The sequence below is a fragment of the Anastrepha obliqua genome, chromosome 2 (assembly GCF_027943255.1).
Source record: "Anastrepha obliqua isolate idAnaObli1 chromosome 2, idAnaObli1_1.0, whole genome shotgun sequence".
Taxonomy (NCBI): Eukaryota; Metazoa; Arthropoda; class Insecta; order Diptera; family Tephritidae; genus Anastrepha; species Anastrepha obliqua.
In genome coordinates this window covers 31426798-31447165 of record NC_072893.1, presented here as the reverse complement: position 1 = coordinate 31447165, position 20368 = coordinate 31426798, and the positions used below count along the sequence as shown (strand labels likewise).

General features: G+C 38.8%; 1 protein-coding gene across 1 annotated transcript in view; it reads left to right on the top strand.

The window, feature by feature from the left end:
- Window positions 1–20047, top strand: part of LOC129238584 (LIM/homeobox protein Lhx1) — a 58993-nt gene extending 38946 nt beyond the window's left edge. The window contains exons 3-4 of the mRNA XM_054873654.1: window positions 17939–18203; window positions 19755–20047. Of these exons, the coding sequence (XP_054729629.1) occupies window positions 17939–18203; window positions 19755–20047 (558 nt within the window). The remainder of the gene's footprint in view (window positions 1–17938; window positions 18204–19754) is intronic.
- The last annotated feature ends 321 nt before the right edge of the window (window positions 20048–20368 follow it).

Genomic DNA, 20368 nt, shown 5'->3' with positions numbered 1-20368 from the left:
ACGCACTGTGGAAACTAATGAATGAGGAGCCCATCCTTTGGCAAATCAAACGCAGAAAGTGGCAATGGATTGGTCACACATTGAGAAAACCACCAGATAGCATCACGAAAATGGCACTGCACTGGAACCTGCAAGGGAACAGAAGTCGCGGTCGACCAAAACACACTTGGAGAAGGTCGATGTTGCGCAAACTAGCAGATGCCGACATCTCATGGGACAGTGCAAAAACAACAGCACAGAACCGTGTACGATGGAATAGTCTTGTCGAGGCCCTTTGTTCCCGGCAGGAGTGAACAAGGAAAAAAAAAACAATGGGAATCGGTATTATCACATTATTTGGGTGCATTCTTAGTGTTGTACCTTTCCTTGCAAGTTCATCTGCTCTGCAATTAACTTCCATATTCAAGTTTTTTTTTGAAATATTGCGATACTTCGCATACTAATTTATGGCATTCAACTACCGTTTTTGACGAGTGTTTTACTGACTCCAATGATTTCAGAGCTGCCTGACTCGTAATCCCCCAGCGGGGCAGGGATTAGAATTTGCCCGAGGTAAGATATGCCTGTCGTAAAAGGCTACTAAAATCTAGGGTTACCAGTCCCTGAAGGAGGTCGGGCGGTAGACTTAATATCGGTACCACGGGGAACAGGAGCCCTCAGAGTTCGCTCTGACCTGTTCTCGGGGGCGGCCCTTTTAGGGAGGTTTTCGTGGTGGCTGTGGTTGATACCTAAAGCGCGAGTAGGCTTTAGGTCAATGTGGAGTTGCATTGCAACCGGGTGCCGGGATCCATAGAATGGCAAGGTACCAAGAATATTGGGTTCTGATCAGTAATTAAATTGATCCGTGTGCTTTTGAGCACCGAGGGTTTGAGCCTGGCGTCAGGTACTCACGTAAAAAAAAGCACCGGACCTCCCTAGTAGTTAAGGAATATATATATGTGTATGGTTCAATGGCTCCGCGGGGGAACAAAGGGCCGCAACTAGGTTCCTCCATTTCCCTTTGTCATGCGCCAATCTCTTGATCTCCCTTCAGGTTTTGCTGGGTTGGATGAATACGTAAGCGTACAGTTTCCTCCTCCAAGTCGGTGATGGTCTCTCAACGACGGCTGCCTTGTTTGTTCCAGTCGATTGCGCTGCGAGTGATGTCGATTTGGTTTCTTCTCAACACGTGCCCGACCGAGCCCCACTTCCTTTTCAGGATTTCCAGGCGCATTGGTGTCTGGTTAGAACGATTCCAATAGATCAGTTTTTAAGTTTGATTTTTGAGATATTAGGGCTAGAAAATTTTCAATATTTTGCGGCGACAACGATTGGTGAAAACCTGCAGCGTTTGGAAGTTAGAGATTGCAAGGTTCCAGGTTTCACAACCGTACATATGAGAGGGCTTAACGCTGGAGTTAAATATTTTTAGTTATGTGCGCCGCATGATAATCGTGGAGCTCCACACAGCATTTAGAGCACCACAAGCTTGCATCGCTTTGTTGATATGTGTTTCGATGTCTCCTCTTGAGCCACCATTAGCGGATATTTTATTCCTCAAATAGCAAAAAGAGTCCACGTCTTCGAGCCCAAGGTGGAGGGACATACAGTTTTAATCCGACTCCGTACTTCAGATATTTTTTATGAGGAGCTTTTTCATGGCAAAAATACACTCGGAGATTTGGAACTGACTGCCGAGGGGCGACCGCTATTAGAAAAAAACTTTTCTTTACTTTCACCGAGACTCGAACCTACATTCTATTTGAATTCCGAATGGTAGTTTCGCACCAACCCATTCGACTAAGGTGGTCGCATACAGTAAATATACTGACTCTATTTTCATCACCTACCTAATCATTATCCCAGTCAGTCCTGTTGTGAACAGAGTATCGGGGTAAAGAAGCCCTACACTGTTGCAAAAATCTTTAGTATCTGGAATACTGGACAATTTTCCTAATATATTCGAACGGCCTTTATTGAATGCTATACGAAGGGCAAGTTGCTACCTGACCCTCAATTCTGACGTGGCAGCAAATCTCTTGCCATATAAGTCAATTGGCAATAAGTATAAAATTACATTTAGTGCGTCTAAGAGCTCCACTTATACACAAGCTTGGGGCTCTTTGAATACGAGCCAATCTGTTTACAATAACATTTTATCAAGTGACGGCCAACATACAAATATTCCGTATTGTACAATCCGTCTTACCACTGCCGGGTACAACCAGTGTATTATTTTCGAAGATAACCTTCAAGTTAGCCCTAGGGTTTTCTTGCATGCGTAAAGTGCTGTTGAGGCTTTCCTCACTCTGCCGCCTACATTTCATTTGCACTTTAGTTTTCTATCTAAAAATAAATAAATACAAGCTAAAGCCATCGAAAATGTGCTCCAAATTGGAGTGATTGAATGGGCAACTGACGAGCCACATTAATCTCTCAAATTTAATAGAGAAAATTCCGAAAAATATTAGGTGGTATTTGTTATGCAATTTCCAAAAGAAACCCCCTAACCACCTACCCTTTGCATGCATGTAACTCGTGTTCAGATGGCAAACAAATGATTGCCTTTGAACGCGTTGAAAGCGATTATACTCGTATCGACGTCCCAATTAGCAAATGCACCGCATATTCATCGCTTCAACACCAAACGCTTCAAAAGCTCACCAACCAGCACATGGCACATAATTGTTATACATACTGTATATATATGTATGCATATCCTGTGCGATCATTCCGATCATTACGAACAACCTACGATGTTGCCGATTGTTGCCGCCAAGGTTAGTGTGTGCCGAACAACCCGTACTCATGTTTCATGTCAGCTAATATTTTATTTCCGCACTTTACGCTTGTTTTCCCCCCTTCATTTTGTGCAATTTTGTTTACCGCATTTCCCATTTGCGCTCCTGAATGTCCATATCACTTTTGCCACAGCTGATCACCACCAAAAAAAAACACCCATTGCTCAGTGTTGTTTGTGTTCTGCTGAAGGATGTTTGAATTTTGATCACTCATTTCGTCGCGGCGGAGGATCATTTGCAGAACATCATTTTCGATCATTTAGCCAAATTACAGGTTACGCTTGGCATATTGGTATTATTGTTTGGCAGCAGGACAACAACAACAACGTCAACAACAACACTAACAAAACAACAGACATAATGGAGGCGCATGTTGTGCCAGAAACAACGCAAAATTTGTTACTATTATCTTTCGTTGAAAATTATAGTAAATTATACTTAAACGGAGGCACATACCGGTCGTCGTAGCCGCCAGCAACGCCACCGCTAACATCGCTTAAAACTCCAGTTGGACAATCATATAATAAGTACCTGGTATTGGCGGTAAAAGTAGGCGCTTTCAGACAGATATGACGACTTTGTCTCCGCTGTCTCTTGGCGATGTTTTTGCTATTCCTCACGGAAACACTCAGCTCTACAGAAACCCATAATTTGCAAGTTTTTGGGCTAAGCGGGGCGTTTAAAGTGATCCGCCCGCAAAGTGGCCTGCAATCAGTGCCGAAAAAGCAATGTCACGTAGCAGTGGGAAGTACAATTGGGCATAAATGGATTGGGACTAATTTGGCTGGTTGGTAATACTTCAGAAAACAAAAAAAAAAAGAAACAAAGAACTGTATGAAACTTAGCAAAAGGTCTCCAGGCTTTAACTGCACAATAAGAGGAGTAAGGTTATGAATGAATAGTAGCATATATATGTATGTGCTCGTATATAAGAGCAGACATGCAGCACAGTAAATATGAATTGGAAGATGAATAGATGCTGATATTGGGCGTCTCCCTAGCATCGCCTATTTTCACTGCAGATCATCTTTTGTACCGGTTCAATGGGTTGCTATATGACAGCTGTCGTGTGCAAATATTGAGGTTTAATCATGGAGAAAAATACGTACGTTAACCACCAAATTCATGCGAAAAATCTGTATTTCCCACTGCATGGTTTTTGGAGGAAAATATGTATGCAAATAAGCCAAGAACAATTCTGAACTGAAGAAGAGATCGAAGGGCCATTGACGCTATTGCGCCGCCACTGTGTCCAAAGAACATTGAAAATTCTTGTCAAGAGGCCCATATAAATTAGAGAATATGCAAAAGTGAAAATATTAGAACTTCCAAAAAAGATTAAATAAGCAGATTTACGCCATTATAAAAGAAGTTAATTTGTGCCACACACTTGACAGTTTTCGCTTTCGAAGGCAGTTTAGGTAGGAGACAGTTTAGGTAGGAGGTATCGGAATTTGAACTGAAAAAAAAATCAACGAAAATTCAAATTGATGGGGCAATCCTTATTATTTTTTTGTAGAACCACTCATGACATTTATTTTTTAAAGATAATCCTTTTCAACTGTTGGCGGCAGCTGCGCCGTAATTCGGTCAATCGTAAACACTAATTCTTCATAAATCGCAGGATAACTTCGGTCGGTATCTCGTGAAGAACTTTAGTAATGTTGGCTGCCACAAATAAAAGTCCAAAGGTGTAATCACACGTTCAGTCTGAGATGAGAGAAACCTTGCGCACCGAAACGACGACGCAATAAATCCAGTGTTTCACGGGCTGCATGGCAAGTAGCCCCGTCCGCCGTCTTGTTGGAACCAAATGTTGTGGAGATTACTGGCTTCAATTTCGAGCATCACAAAGTCGTTTATCGTGACGCGCTAGTGTTCGACATTCACTGTTATATTGGCGCCAGCCTCGTCTTTCAAGAAATATGGGCCGATGATTCCTCCAGCCCACAGGCCGAACCAAACGGTTGTTTTCAATTAATGCAATGGCTGTTCTTGAATAGCTTCGGGTTACTCTTCAGCCCAAATACGGCAATTTTCCTTATTGAGGTAGCAATTAAAACACAAATGGGCTACATCGCTCGACATCATAAGTTGGCCTGAGCGCGTAATGAACACTTTTCACAGAGCGTCGATTTTCGTAATGCGATTGTAGGATTTGTAAACGCTGCTGAGGCGTAAGTCTTTCCATAATGAAATGTCAACACTGAAAAAAATTATTTATTTAGTTTGGCAGTACTCAGGCGTGATCTGTCAAAATACCTCTATGGGAAAAAGTACCTCCAATCTGATTACCCTTTATTTTAGGCATGGTTTTCAATTTCTCTGAAAACTGGTATATTTGTAGACCTAAATAGGATAAGACATAAAGTGCAAAAATGTTAAAAACATCTGCTAATTATGAATTTTATTCAGTGCTGAGAATTTTGGAATAGAGTTTGTTAGAGTTAAACAGTTTTGGTTCTTTTTAAAATTTTCAGAAATTATTATTTTTTTTATTTTTTAGGATAAAAAATACTCAAAAAAAATTTAATTTATTTTTTTAGTTTTTGTTCACCATTTTTGGAAATTTTATATTTTATATTTTTATAATTTTTTTTTTTTTTAATTTAATTAATTTAACTCTAAACCGAAATTTTACTTTGTAGAATAAAAAATACTTAAATAAATTTGTTTTATTTTAAGGGGACAGATATCTGTAAACGGCCATATTTTCCATGATTTTCATTAAATTATTTAAAATGAAGAAGTCTACATATTTTTTCTAAATTGGAATACAGTTTATTTATTCATTAAAATAATATAATTTTTTTTTATTTTAATCATTTAAAATGGCGGATGTACACTCCATTCTTCCAGGAAGGTCGCAGCGGGGCTTCTCAATCGGCGGGCATTGTAGCATCGGCGTTAATGACCTGAATACAAAAAACCAACATTTTTTTTTATTTATTAATGTCATAATTTCTATATAAATTAAACAAAAATGGAAAAAAATCGCGGAATAAATGCTTTAAAAAAAATGAATTTTGGGGTGAATTTTCCTACTATTTTTACTTCGAAAACTTGTAAACTCACATAGAAAGTAATATCATAAAAAAGATGTGTGCAAAATTTCAGTGAGATCGGTCAATAACTTTTCGAGTTGTCGTGTACGCCAATTCGAAAAATATAGTTTTGAGAAAAACGCGTCGAACGCAAAGAATAGAGTCGTCACGGTTGACGATCTATAATATAAGAAATACTTAAATTTACGTTCTAAATTTTTTTTTACATATTTTTAAAGGATTATATTAACATTTTATGAAAAAAAAATTTTTTTTTTCAAAATTTTTCAGGTATCTGTCCCCTTAATTTATAATTTGTATATATGTATGTACCTATTTCCATACATCTCCATATTTCCTCTCAATTAGTCACACTCTTCATGGTAGCACTTCATTTACGCTATCATCAGCGCCACAATTAAACAGTAGAACTCTTCATTCAGACAGTGCGAGTGCCTTCTCATTTAAAAGCATCTTCAAATGCAAGATTTATAAAATCTGCAATTGTACCTAAAATCTTCTGCTCACCTTGAAAGCAATATGTCCATGACTGGCAACGACTTGTCCGCTATTGTTCAACAAAACGAAATATGATAGTGGTTTAGGGTTAATGTTTGCGAACAACAAATAGCCACCAAATTCCGTCATATGGTTTCCCTTTATATCTCTGCTATTTTACGTTATTGCACTACTTTGCATTCGCCCTGAATGGCAAATGCTTCATCACTAAAACATAATTTTTGATTTCAACTTTTATGAAAACCTATAAACTGAAATATTTTTGATTGCTAAAACTAAATGTCCGAAAAGTGTGATGTGAATGACACAATCACACACAACAGTCAAACAAAACAAAGTTGGTAAAATTTATTTGAAGTTTGCAGTTTGTTGATGATTTGCTTTACCCATATTTCGTGTTGTAGTCAGTCAGACAGTTTGATCGCTTGGTAGATGCAATTCGGCGCAAAGTTATTACCAGTTATTTCTGCCAACGTTGTTTTTTATTTCGTAACGTATACAGAAATATATGTATGTTTGTTTAAGTGTGGAGTATATGGTGAGTCGATGACTTGTTGTTGCCGCTGCTGCAGGTGCATCTAAACGGGCTGTCACACTGTCACTGCTCCACAATTTTGCTGGCAACGCTTTAGCCCACATTTACAGGTCGGTTCGATGGCGAAGTTGTGCTGTGCAGAGAGCATTGCAATTGCGCTGCAGCGTTGCAAACGAGTGAACTGTCAAAAGTGACATTTCACTACGAATATGCAAAACTGGCAAAGTGACAGCTGTTAAAAGAAGCACCATAAAACAGGAAAAAAAGGAAAGCAACAACTCAAATCGAAATTGAAACTGAACATGACAGCTGTATATTTCAGTCAGTGTTTTGAGGTTTACTTTTGCAAATACTGCCATTTCTAGGAGTAGAACCGACCAAAGTTTGTATATTTATTTGATAGTTTTTTATTAAATTCGGTGGGCAAAGATTTCTGCATAGAGAAATGTATGATTTAAAGAAAACTAAATGCAATGTTTACGTAAATAAGACGTAATTTTTAGAGATATAGAACTTCGGAATGAAGTGAAACACATCGACATCATGGCTACGCTAGTGATATGGACTTTATTTGAAAGTTTATTTAATGTAATTTGAGTTTAAACTGATTTCACGCCTCCCGTGAGCGGAGCGAAGCGCAACTGAAAGACCAATTTTCAGCCACTGTTCAAATAGCAGGGACCGTAAATCAGCAGTAATGAATGTTGACTTCCAGATGCGCCAATGCGTCAATGATGGAGACTCACCATGTAGACTCAAATCTCTACAGGAAGTCCTCATCATCATCATCCAGTAGCGATTACAGCTCAGGATGAGCTTTAGCTTCATCCACAATCCTCTTCAAATCTGCACGGTTCATAGCAAGAGACTTCCAGCTACTAACTCGTAGCTTTTTCAATTCGGCTATGACTTGGTCAAGTCAGGTTAACCTTGGGCGTCTTCGAACCCGTGTTGTTAGACAGTTTATTGTTAAAATGGATTCTCGAGGGCGGCTGTCGTCCATGTGCACAGTGTTTCCTAACTACCGATAGCTTTGGGATTTAATGCGTTTAAGGACATCTTCTCCCCGGCATGAGTTCAGCAACTCATCGATTTGGCAACTCTGCAATCCAAACGCATCTTTAATACTCTCTTTTTTGCCATTCTCTCCTTTTTGACCTTTATAACGACTTGACATAATAAATGTTAGATCTAAGCGATCACTTGAATAACACAAGCGATCACTGTAACACAGAACCGCCTGCAGCCGGTTGTCTTTTTCGTTTTGCGAGCGCTCGCTCGTAAGTATTCGTGGGACCTTATAACATGTATGTTCCTTCGTTGTAGCGTATGGCGGCAAACCACATTCGGAGCACTTTTCGCTCGAACGCTCTAAAGCTTCTCTCGCCTTTGCTTGTCATTGTCCAGCACTCGCAGCCGTACGGCAGCACCGGCAGTATTATTGACTGGTAGAGGCTTAGTTTTATCTTCATTTATTCTATGGCCTACTGGCTTTGCATGACTTTTAATGTTGCAAAAGGTTTCCAATAGATATCTTTTTTATTCCTTGCCACTATTGCGATATCGTGCGCATACGCGATTGTTACTCCTGAAAGTTTCCAAACTTGACTTCATTTCTTATCGCATAGAGAAGACGGAGATTAAAGGCAGATGTAGAAAGCGAGTAGTCGCCTTGTTTTACGCCGCTGGAAATTTCAAAGGGCTTTGACACTGTTTTTTTCCCATTAGTGTTAGTCAAAGTTTTCCGCTGGCACCCAAATCGGCAAGCGTTTCTGGGATTTTGTCTCGGAGCACACTGTCAAAAGCTTGCTGAAATCGACGAACATCCTGTGCAAGTCTAAGTTACTTTCATAGCATTTTTCAAGATTTTGCTTTATATATTTAGTATAAAGAGTTGGTATTTTCTTGATCCATCTGGACGAAGGCCGTCTTGGTATTCACCCAAGTTTTTTTCTGCTGCCACAGTTAGTCGGAAAGCGAGGGTTCGAGAGAAGATTTTATATGTATACTTAGTCGGGCCATATTGTTCCAAGGGGTCAGCGTGGCCACCATCCAGCCTCCGTAATGGTTTCATGGGGAGTATCTTGTAAAGGCGTTACTTCTCTTCATTTCTGCGAAAAAGGAGTTAAGATCGTGACAAAAGTGTATCAGGAGAATGTCTTAGAAGGCGTGGTGAGGCAGAGGTGCAGTACTCTCTTCAATGGAGAGCATTGGATCATTCAGCAAGATGCCTATCAGACAAAAACCTCCCAGCATTGGCTAAAAAACAATATTCCTGGGTTCACAGCCACAGAAGATTGGCCGTCTGGAAGTCCAGACTTGAATCCATTGGACTACAGTTTGTGGTCAGAATTGGAGAACATGGCCTGTCATGGACCTCACAGAAATTTGGAGAGTCTCAAACAGTCTTTGGTTCGAGCAGCGACGTCAATATCCATGGAAACCAGCGTGCTGCAATAGCTGAATGGCCTAATCGTTTGAAGGCTTGTGTAAAACCAAATAGAGACCATTTCAAATTGAAGCTATGTTGTGAAGTAAAAAAAAAACACCTTATATTAAAAATAAATCTAGTTTTAGTATATATTTTGTATTTAATATTGTCAGCTACTGTTGCCTTCGTAACTCTCGTATTTAAAAATAGTTTGAAATGCTTAAAAGTGTATGTCTAAAAGAAAAGTAATATGCGTCAAAACATAAGCAGCACTTAAGTAGTTTATTAAAGTTTTAATGCGGCTACCAGCGAAATTATTTTCCCACTGAACACAAATTTAAAAAAAAAAGATTAAGGGTAAATAATCACCGTTACTCAGAGGTCAAAGCACTTCTCGGGTACTTTCAAAAGCCGTCCAAACTAAAAATAAGTAGGCTGCCATAGGCAACCCACATAATGAGCGCCAACGATCGAGATTCACGCAGGCGAAAAAATGCGCAACAATCCACCAACGCTGCTAAATTTTACTGCCGAAATTAACTTAATTTTGTGTTTCTTTTTTATTTTTATTTTTTGCATTATATTTTGTAAAGCCAACTGGCAGTATTTTACGAGTGTACTCCTATTTTTTGCTAAGGCAAATCTTATCTCGAATCTTGTGCGGCTTTTAACCGTTATCAGCAACAGCTTGTGTGAGTTGCTTCAGTTTTTTGCACCTTACTCGACAGTCAACGCCTACCCTATGCGAGTTTTTGCACTCTGTTTAGTGGCATTAGAAGCCAAAAGCCGAAAAACAAATGTAATATAGCTCAAAGAGGTAATAAAGTGAACATAAAGTCGAGCCTGAGAAAAAATACACATATGGCTTGGAGTTTTGTTTGCTGAATGGATGTCCACAATTATAATTAAGAAAGAATAAGAAAAGTTTAAACATTTCAAATATCTTCGTTGGGGAAATGAACTTATGAGTGCGCGTTAAAAGATTTTTAGAAAAATTGCTATAATATACGAAAATGTGTACAGTGGCGAGCATAACTTAGTGCTTCAAATTTTTTTTCTATTTTTGATATTTGCAAAAAAAAAATATTCATTTTTGATATTTGTAATGTTTCCCGTGTTAAAAATTTTTTGCAATTTTTTTTTTTAATTTCTGTTAATGTTTCTCGAGTTAGAAATTAAAAAATATGGCAAATTTTTGTTTTTTTTTATTTCTGTTAATGTTTCTCGAGTTAGAAATTAAAAAAAAATTGCAAAAAATTTATAACTCGAGAAACATTAACAGAAATTTAAAAAAAAATTTTACCATTTTTTTGCAATTTTTTTTAATTTCTAACTCGAGAAACATGGTAATATCAAAAATTAAATTTTTTTGTCCAATTCTTTTTTTTAATTTTTAATTATTTTGTTTATTCTTTAAAAAAAATTTATTTACAATTTTTTTTTTAATTTCTAACTCGAGAAACATTACAAATATCAAAAAAGAATTTTTTTTTTTGAAATTTTTTTTTTTAATTATTTTGTTTATTCTTTAACCATAGCCATTTAAAAGTTTCTAATAAGTTTAGAAAAAGTAAACCAATTTGCGATCCTGAACTTTTAGAAATTTTCGAGTATGCAGTTTTATAGCCCATTGAATTTTATTGGAATACAGTGCAAGTCTTAAACATTTAAAATTAACGTCGATTTAAAAAAAAATATTTTGGAGATTTTTGTTTTGGTTTGTTTTTCATATATAAAAAGTGTAACTTATAAAAACTGGAGTTAAATATGAATATATGGAACAAAGCGCAAACAGCCGTCGGAAAGAAAATTATTAAAAATCCAAGCGATTTGTAGCCGTTTAAAACTGACACTTATTTTACACAAATTTCATGCGCCATGCTACTGCTTATCTGACAACTTTCTCAAAACTCAGATTAAAAGGCTCAAAATATAGATTAAAATTTTTGGAATTTTTGTAAATTTCGTTTAATGTTTTGGTTTCTCAAAACTCAGATTAAAAGGCTCAAAATATAGATTAAAATTTTTGGAATTTTTGTAAATTTCGTTTAATGTTTTAGTTTCTCAAAACTCAGATTAAAAGCCTCAAAATATAGATTACAATTTTTGGAATTTTTGTAAATTTCGTTTGGTTAAAGAATAAATAGTATTCAAAATAAAAAAATAACAATAAAATTTTAAGTCGAAAAAAATTTTGAACATTAAAAAAATCATCAAGCACTCACTTAGTTGCCCTCGCCACTGTATCTTTGGACGAGGACTCCGAGGTTTCAGACAGAGTGACTCCCTGTCGGGTGTTTCACTTGATGCTGGAAAAGATCGTCCGAGCCGCAGAACTTAATTGCTCAGGCACAATTTTTTACACGAGCGTACATCATCGGCCTTAACAACCGCGCTGTTAGTTTTGCTTTTTCCAAACTGGCTAAAGAAGCAAAGCGAATTGGTTTGGTGGTAAACGAGGACAAAACGAAGTACCTCCTTTTTCAAACAAACAGTCGGCGCACTCGCGTATCGGCACCACGTCACTGTCGACAGTTATTATTTCGAGTTTGTAAAAGACTTCGTTTATTTAGGAACCAGCGTTAACACCGATAACAATGTCAGCCTGGATGTTGGATGAATCTCTCTAGTAGTAGTAAATTAGTAGTAAAGTCCTCTCTCGACGAGCAAAACTAACACTCTACAAGGCTCTCATCATGCCCATCCTCACGTATGGCACAGAAGCGTGGGCGATGACAATACCCGATGAAGCGACGCCTGGAGTGTTTGAGAGAAATATTCTGCGGAAAATTTTTGGACCTTTGCACGTTGACGACGGCGAGTATCGCAGGCGAGGGAACAATGAGCTGTATGAACTTTAGGATGACATAGACATAGCGCAGCGAATAAAAATCTAGCGGCTACGTTGCGTGCGTCATGTCGTCCGAATGGATACAAACACTCCTGCTTTGAAAGTATTCAATGCGGTGCCAGCTGGTGGTAGCAGAGGAAGAGGAGAAGAACTTGGCCCCACTTGGTGTGACCAACTTGGCTTGTTAGACCCGGCCAAAATCGCGTAAGCGGTTATCGCGCCAATCAAAAATAAGCAAAAAATATTTAAAGAGGTAAAAAGTGAACTAAGCAAACTAACAGTTTCGGACATAGGGCAAGTTATTTTTTTTTTTCTGAAACATTTATTTCTAAAATTGCGGTCATAATGCAGGTCCAGCGCATCTAAGTAGACCATTTTGAGTAAATGCTCTCCATATAAAGGGTTTTCCAATAACAGGTGTTATTTTGAATAGCCATTGAATAACCCACTTTTAAAGTTGTCATTTTTTGATATTTGACAAGTAGAAACTACGCCATTAATAAAAATGGAACGATACACTCCTAAAATGGTGAAAATTTGGCAGAGACGGTTCGTATAACTCGAACATTTTTGGGTCATAGTGACCGCAATACAAAACTTGGTGAAAAAATTCGAGCTGTTGGGACAAGTTAGTGATGTGAAGAATAAAACTCGTGCACGTCGCTCAACAACAGCCGAAAATATTGCGGTTGTAGCCGAAAGTGTTGAAGAAAGCCCAGGTTTGTCCATTCCTTGTCGTTCTTTGGCATTCCATAAACGTCAGTACACCGAATTTTGCATAAAGTTTTGGGTCTTAAGGCTTATAAAGTCCAGTTAACACAAGAACTCAAACCGGCGGATCATCAACAACGTCGTGTCTTTGCTGATTGGGTCGTTGTAATGCATGAAAATGATCCGGAATTCCATTGAAAAATCATCTTGAGTGATGCGGCCCATTTTCACCTCGGTGGCTTCGTCAACAAGCAAAATTGTCGGATCTGGGGCTCAGAAAATCCAAGAGTTATTATTGAAAAGCCTCTCTATCCTCAACGTGTAACTGTTTGATGCGGTTTATGGTCCGGCGGAGTCATTGTACCTTACGTGCCACACAAGCAACGAAACCATTGATATTTTAACAAAATAACACCTCTTATTGGAAAACATTTAAAAAAAGAGGTATGGGAACCTGCGAGAAACAACAAAGCAGCTAAAATAAAATAATTTCTCCTGTCTCTAAAACCGCTACTTCGCAGACCAATGTTTATTAAGAACTTTGTTCCTTCTTTTGGCCCATAATAAGTCCCTTAAGCATTGTAATTTATTTTTTGCACACCCTGTATAAGTCCTTAAGTATTGTACATTATTTCTTAACACCCTGTATTGTTTGGCCTTCATGAAAAGAATTATTTTAAAAATCCGTTAATGCTGCCGAGCTTAGCTAAACAAATTATTCTCAAAAAAACCGAATATCCATCAATCCTATTCGCACAGCAGGAAGTAGCACAGCTGACAGACAGGCCAACTACCCAAGGGACCGCAAAAACTCAGACACACTGTCATTCTCCCACGAAAATAAAAGTGTTGGCAGCACCTTGGCGCGCTCTTCAATGCGCAATTATCGCTGCAACGCATCGCTGGCAAGCGCCAAAAGCCGCCGACTACGAGTTTATATAATAAAAATTCAAATGAACTCTGCAAATATTATATATGGACTGCCAACAAAAAGGAAAAGTTATTAAATAAAAATTGTCTGTGCGCTAGTAAAAAATTACGAAAATCAAAAACGAAAATAAAGTAAAGCTGCGCAACGAAAATTTCATTGGAAACTATTTGACGAACCAAATGAAATGCCTTAGTTGGGGGGCACTTTCAAGAAGTCGTTTCTTAGTCGCGTTTCGGGAATCTTTTGCATATTCATCAAATGAACGCTGCTGACGATGAATAGTGAGAAACAAGGAATAAATAAAGAAAACGAAAAAAATGACGCATAAAAATAATGACGTTTTCGAAAGCAAAAACGCATAAATCAAAAAAATTCATTGAGAAAAGTTCAAAATTCCAAGCAGTGGCGCACATTAAATGCCAAAAAGGTATGAAAAAAAGTGTGCATATGTATGTGTGTGCAGTGTGCGATATCAAGCGAAGCGAAGCAGTAAAAGATAAATAACAAACAAATAAAAAAATAAAAAAAAGGTTTTCCAAAGGTGCCACTAAAATTTTGATATATGAAATTTGTGCGCATAAATATGGATTTGGTAGAATATTTGGCGCACTGTCGTTAACCAACACAAATGTGTACATAAAATAGAATGGGTTGATAAAAGAAGCGAAACAAAAAAGGCAACAGAAAGGGATATAAACATCGAAAATCTGACATTAAAGACTGCGCTGAACTACATAACACATAAAATGGGCTAACAATAAGAATTTGGATGCGGCAGTAAACAGAACAGAAACTAAGTCGACATGATCGCTAATTTAGCAGTAAAAAATTTGCAAAGGGCAAACGTAGAATATACGGCTGGCTCACAGTGGTCTGGGAGCCAAGAAAATCAAGGCAGATAAGCGAAAATTTTATTTTTTATGAAAGATGAATAATTGAAGAAGGTTAACACGGGCATGCTCACACAGTCTTATGGAATACAAGCTCACCTAGACCCAAGAAAAAAATAAAGTTTTTCTGCAAATTCTTCCTAGTACCCTGCTCAAAGTACATATACTCAGGTTAAAGGAGGTTGGCATCTGGAGGCAATCTCTCAAGAGACATGGTGGCATTTTTGGGCAGTTAACATCGTATTTTTCTAAACTTCGAACATAAACAGATCTCTCTATCCGCAAACTGAATTTTGAGGCTTGTTCTAATTCAATCTTTCCAAGTAGGCAGTATTAGAACGAGGTGAAAATCTGCACCGAAGCCGGTACATAAGTTTTTGCAATTCACAATGAATGCGAAATGCTTAAGGAACGTGGGAGCGAGAGGGATATTAACATTTTTTCCGATAGTCAAGCCGCGATCAAGGCTCTGACAATGCTTTGGTGCAGATCAAAACTAGTCAAATCCTGTAAAGAGAAGATGAAATCTCCAAGGTGTGTTCGCAACATTTCTCTGATCTGTCCCAGGACATGGGATCATATAGGGTTAATGAACTTGTTGGTGAGCTTACCATGAAGGGGACTGAATTGGTCTCAAAGAACTCCCACTCGGCCAACGGCATCTTCCTGACCGTTGTTGAATGGGAATTGAAGACACAATCTCCACCGCCATACTTAGCTTAGTTTTAAATTTTGTAAAAGCGATATCGACCCATCAAAAACCAATCGGAACTGAAATAAGACAACGTAAATGGAGATGGCTTATCCATATCCTATGGAGAGGTAGCACTGAAATCTGCAAACAAGCGCTGGACTAGAACCTCGAACCCCGAAGGACAGCGCAGAAGAGGCAGACCTAGGGGTTCAACAGTTTACAATAATCCATACTTCTTATAGTTTCTTCTGCTTATGGAGCACCCTCCCGATTCGGATTATGGTGCTTATTCCTACCTCCTTTCTTTTATTTTCCTTTTGTTGCAGCTCCAATCCGCAAATGTCGAGCGATGATTATAGACTAACGACTCTCTAAAGCTAAAGAATTAAATAAAACATTAATGAAAAAATAAACAGAACGTAATTAAGTTAAGGGGTCCTGGTGGCCTAGAGCTCGAAAATATAGGGTATTCTCAGGAACTTTTTTTTTGCAATAAAAAAATGAAAAACGATATTTAAATTTTTTAGGTTTTTTATTTAACTTCTTTTACATACAAAAATTAAAAACAAAAAAAATTTCAAATAAAAAAAATATACAATTTTTTTAAATTTTACTAATTTAAAAAATTGCGCTGAAGTTGACCCTCCCGAAAAATTGGACCTGAACGGTATTGTCGATTTTGGCTCTTCTATTTATCTGAAACACAAAAACCAAAAAAATTATTAATCAGTATATCTGTAGCTATGTCCCGTACTAGAATAAGAAAACACAAATTTGACAAAATGGCGCGATTTTGAAAAATCGGGGTTTTTTCAGTTTTTTAATAAAAAAAAATAAGAAATAATTGAAATAATAATATGATTCTAGTATGGGCGATAGCCATTGATGTTGTTAACAACATATTAAAATTCAGACGGTTGACGGTGTCGGTTGAATAGTTTTTTTTTTTTGACAACACCAGGCCTAAAAAAGTCGTTTTGAGAGGAATGAGTTTAAAGTTTGTGTTGCAGGATCGCGGGGGCCGCTCTCTACCGAGTTAATGGGCTGCGGAAGCTATAATACTGAGAATTTCCGCATGAAAATTTCACAATATATTCTTAAGATACTATAGAAGACTATACTTTCGAAATAGCGAAAAAACAAAAAAACGATTTTTTGAAATTTCTAGACCACCGGGTCCCCGTAATGAATTAAATTAATGAGCAGTGGCAAATATTACCAAGGGACAGTGCGATGCTCGAAATTCATAGTAACTTAGTTTTTCATAATATTAGAAAATGCAATTTAAAACACTGTCGCACAACTTCCTATGAACACCCAGCTCTGGCAAAAGGAGGTTAAGGGCGCTCTCATAGACACTGGCCACGATCGAAATGCGCGCGTCAACTTTTTATGACTGCCCGGACATACTCGTACGGATGTATATTCGCATACGCAAAGAGCATAAAGAAAAATATAAAAAAGGAAATTAAATCCTTTCTTCGTGGATATGAATGCTGGTCGTCTGCTGCGTTGCGGCTTGTGAATGCTGAGTGCGAGCAATTATCCATGTATTTCCTACCGTATAAAATGTGCAACAACAAACCAGGCAATAAATGCAAAACAACAGCTACAGCAATAACACCAGCAGTAACAACACCAGCAACAACGCAAATTACAATAAGCACAAAAACGAGCGATAAACGATGCGAACCGATTGTGAAGATCATAAAATTTTATAATCTCACAAGCGTTGATGATGTGGGATCAACATATACAAAAGTAGCGCTACATAGCCATGCGCTGCGTTCATATTGTTGTTGTTGTTGTTATTGTTCTTGCTGTTGTTGCTGTTGTGTGCGCTGCTACAGCCGTTGTTAAAACTTTATCGTAGTTGTTTTTATTGTTAGCCAAGTTCAGCGAGTTAGTACATAAACCTGCCAACACACTTGACTTGGCCTGACTTTAACTTCGTCGTCTTCGTTGTTGTCTTCGTCTGTGGCGTCGACATGCTCAACGCGCTTTGCGCAGTGGACACTGGCAGGCGCTCTATGACTGCTTGCTTGCTTGCTTGGTAGTTACTTGCTGATGCTGACTTTGCAGCGCGGAAATAAACAAAAGCATACAAAATAGAAAACAAAGGATACCCATGCGCAAGCATAAAAGACCCACTACTATTCGCCTGCTTTGGGTTGTAAGCGAGCGCATTTTAATGTAGTTTCCCATGTCCCGAAATACCATTACTAATTCATAACATTCAGGCTGCCGAGCAACCGTCCGAATGACCATTTGGTGGCCAGGCATGGTTTCACCGCAACCACCAACATTGGCAGGCATGCAACTTAAATGAGCGCATCCGCCGCTTTTATGTTTTTTTGTTTTTGCAAACTAACTGCTAGTGTGTGTGTGAGTTCGTGCATTAAACGCTCCAATGCGTATCGCACTCGTCAGCTTATAGGATGAATATATACTTTTCTAGGCTTACTAAGTCTTCACCACCTGCATCCATTTTCACTCGTATATTTTTTTAATTGTATTTTTCCCTTTTCTCGTTTTTCTTTTCTCTTGTGCAGGTTTGGTTCCAGAATAAACGTTCCAAGGAGCGACGCATGAAGCAAATCACCAGCATGGGACGTCCACCGTTCTTTGGCGGTGCGCGTAAAATGCGCGGCTTTCCCATGAATCTCTCACCTGGTGGTCTCGATGATGGTCCTGGCTTCCCCTATTTCGCGGCTGATGGCAAATTTGAGTTTGGTTACGGTGGACCACCATTCCATCCGCACGATGGACCGTTCTTCCCAGGACATCCTGGTGGGCCGATGCCATTTAATACACCAGGTACGTTGCGCAACGAATTTTTAAGTTGGAATTAGAGTAAAGGTGAGAAGGGTAGTGTGTAAAAGGTGGGACGGGTAGTGTGTAAAAGGTGAGAAGGGCAGTGTGTAAAAGTATCCATCGGTTTGTGACCCAGTACGAAAATATCACTTTTTTTGTTCATATGCCCGTTGCACATGAATATCGCACACTTTAAGTTTGAAAGAATTTGTCAAATCTTAAATGGAAGAAGGCTGCGCACTCTTGATATAGCATTTTTAACCGATGTAGCGGACATAACGCATCTAAGACTAATGAAGCTCTGCTCGTTTATTAAAGCTACCGGATGGTTTGAAAAGGAACACGTAGGGTAAGGATAAGCTCCAGTGGTATCACAATGGACCTGCGAAAGGTCTAAGTATGTCGCTACGACAACCCCCAACCTACCTACCTAAATGAAAGAAAATCTTGGAAAGGAAGAAAACTAAACGCTCGAATTATGGTTAAGCTTAGAGTTTTGAGAAAACAATCGGGAGGTGTAAGCGTTTTCTTTTTTATTAATTTTGAAGCGGCTGAAACTTATTTTCACAACTTTGACTTGTTTACTTACTTATACTCGTATGTCGGTTTTAGCCGAATCTAAAACATTGCGCGAGCTCAGTTCGCTGCTTGCTGGCGCCCATTGATGACACCGAGTGCTGCTCACTTCTTTTCCCCAACGGAGATTAAGTCTTTCTCTTTCAAGTCGTCCACCAGTCGAAGGACTGCCTTGCCGAAGCACGTTTATCCTCGAGACATCGCCAAGCCAATGAAGCCGCTACGCTTCACTATATCCACATCTCGGTATAGCTCACACAGCTCGCTGTTCCATTGAATGTGGAACTCATTTTCGTCTACTCGAAGAGGAGCAAAGATTTTTGGGAGAATTTTTCTCTCGAACGTTCCTAGTGCTCTCTCTTCTGCTTCTGCTTCTGTGCCATATACAAGGACGAGGATGATAAGGCGCTCTTTTCGTTTTTCGAGACGGTTTTTACCATCTCAAATTAACAAGAGAAGCACAAATAAAAACAGTTCAAAGGTAAAACAAATTATTTCTGTGAGCTCAGAGTGAAACAGTTAGTTTTCCATAAGGAATTCATCGTATATTTCACTCTAAGAGAGCCACTATTGCGGAAGAAATCGATCTGGAATAAAATGCTCATATCATTTTTTTTCTGATGAGAAGCGTCAATGAAAACTTTCGGTCCACTATAAACACGCTTGGAATTAATCGAGGTATACTTAGTTTATTTTAACTCGTTTCAAGCTGATAGAGGCTGTGGAACATCAGTTTTGTCCCATCTGTAGCCTCTCTCAGCCTGCCAAGCTCGCTAGGTAGATAGTGCACCCTTAGCGAAGATGGCGCAGCTCAGCAAACACTGAGTGAAAGGAATTTAAACAAAATCTCTAAAAACACTTGTCTGCTCTTAATTTATGACAATTTCTAAGAATTCTCCAAAAAAACACTATACCATCAGTTTCTCTCTTACTCAGTACTCATACCCTCTTCTTTTCTACTCTCTCTCTCTACTACAGGTGGACCCATGGATCATACAGGCCCCATACCAATGGTGAATGAATTCGGTCTTACGCCCGAATCGCAATTCCTCAGTCAAGCTGGTGGCCCACCGATGAGCATACAATCGGCTGGTGGACCACCACCACCTCCTGAACATCTACTTGCTGCGCAACAACAGGCACAACAACAAGCACAACAGCAGCAACAACAACAACAACCGAATGGCCCGCGCTCAGCATCACCGGAATTTCTAACAGCGGCGAACTTCAGTGAGCCATCGAATATGCAAAATGAGGGACTGGTTTGGTAATATACAAAACAATTGGCCAATCGGCTGCTGCTGCTCAAAACATTGAGCGCACAACAGCGAATGCAGCAACAGCAACAGCATCTTCAACAGCAACAGCAACAGCAACAACAACAACACCACCACCATCAGCATCAAGCGCAAATGCATTTACAGCCGCCAGCGCCGTCGTCGACAACGCTGCTGCCGCCAACAGCGTCATCACAAGCTGAAGTCATGGCAGCGATCTTGCTGTCGACCGAACAGCAGACACAGCAAGCACAACAACACCAAGAACAACAAGAGCAAGAACAACAATTGCAACTAAAACAAGAAGTGCTGCCG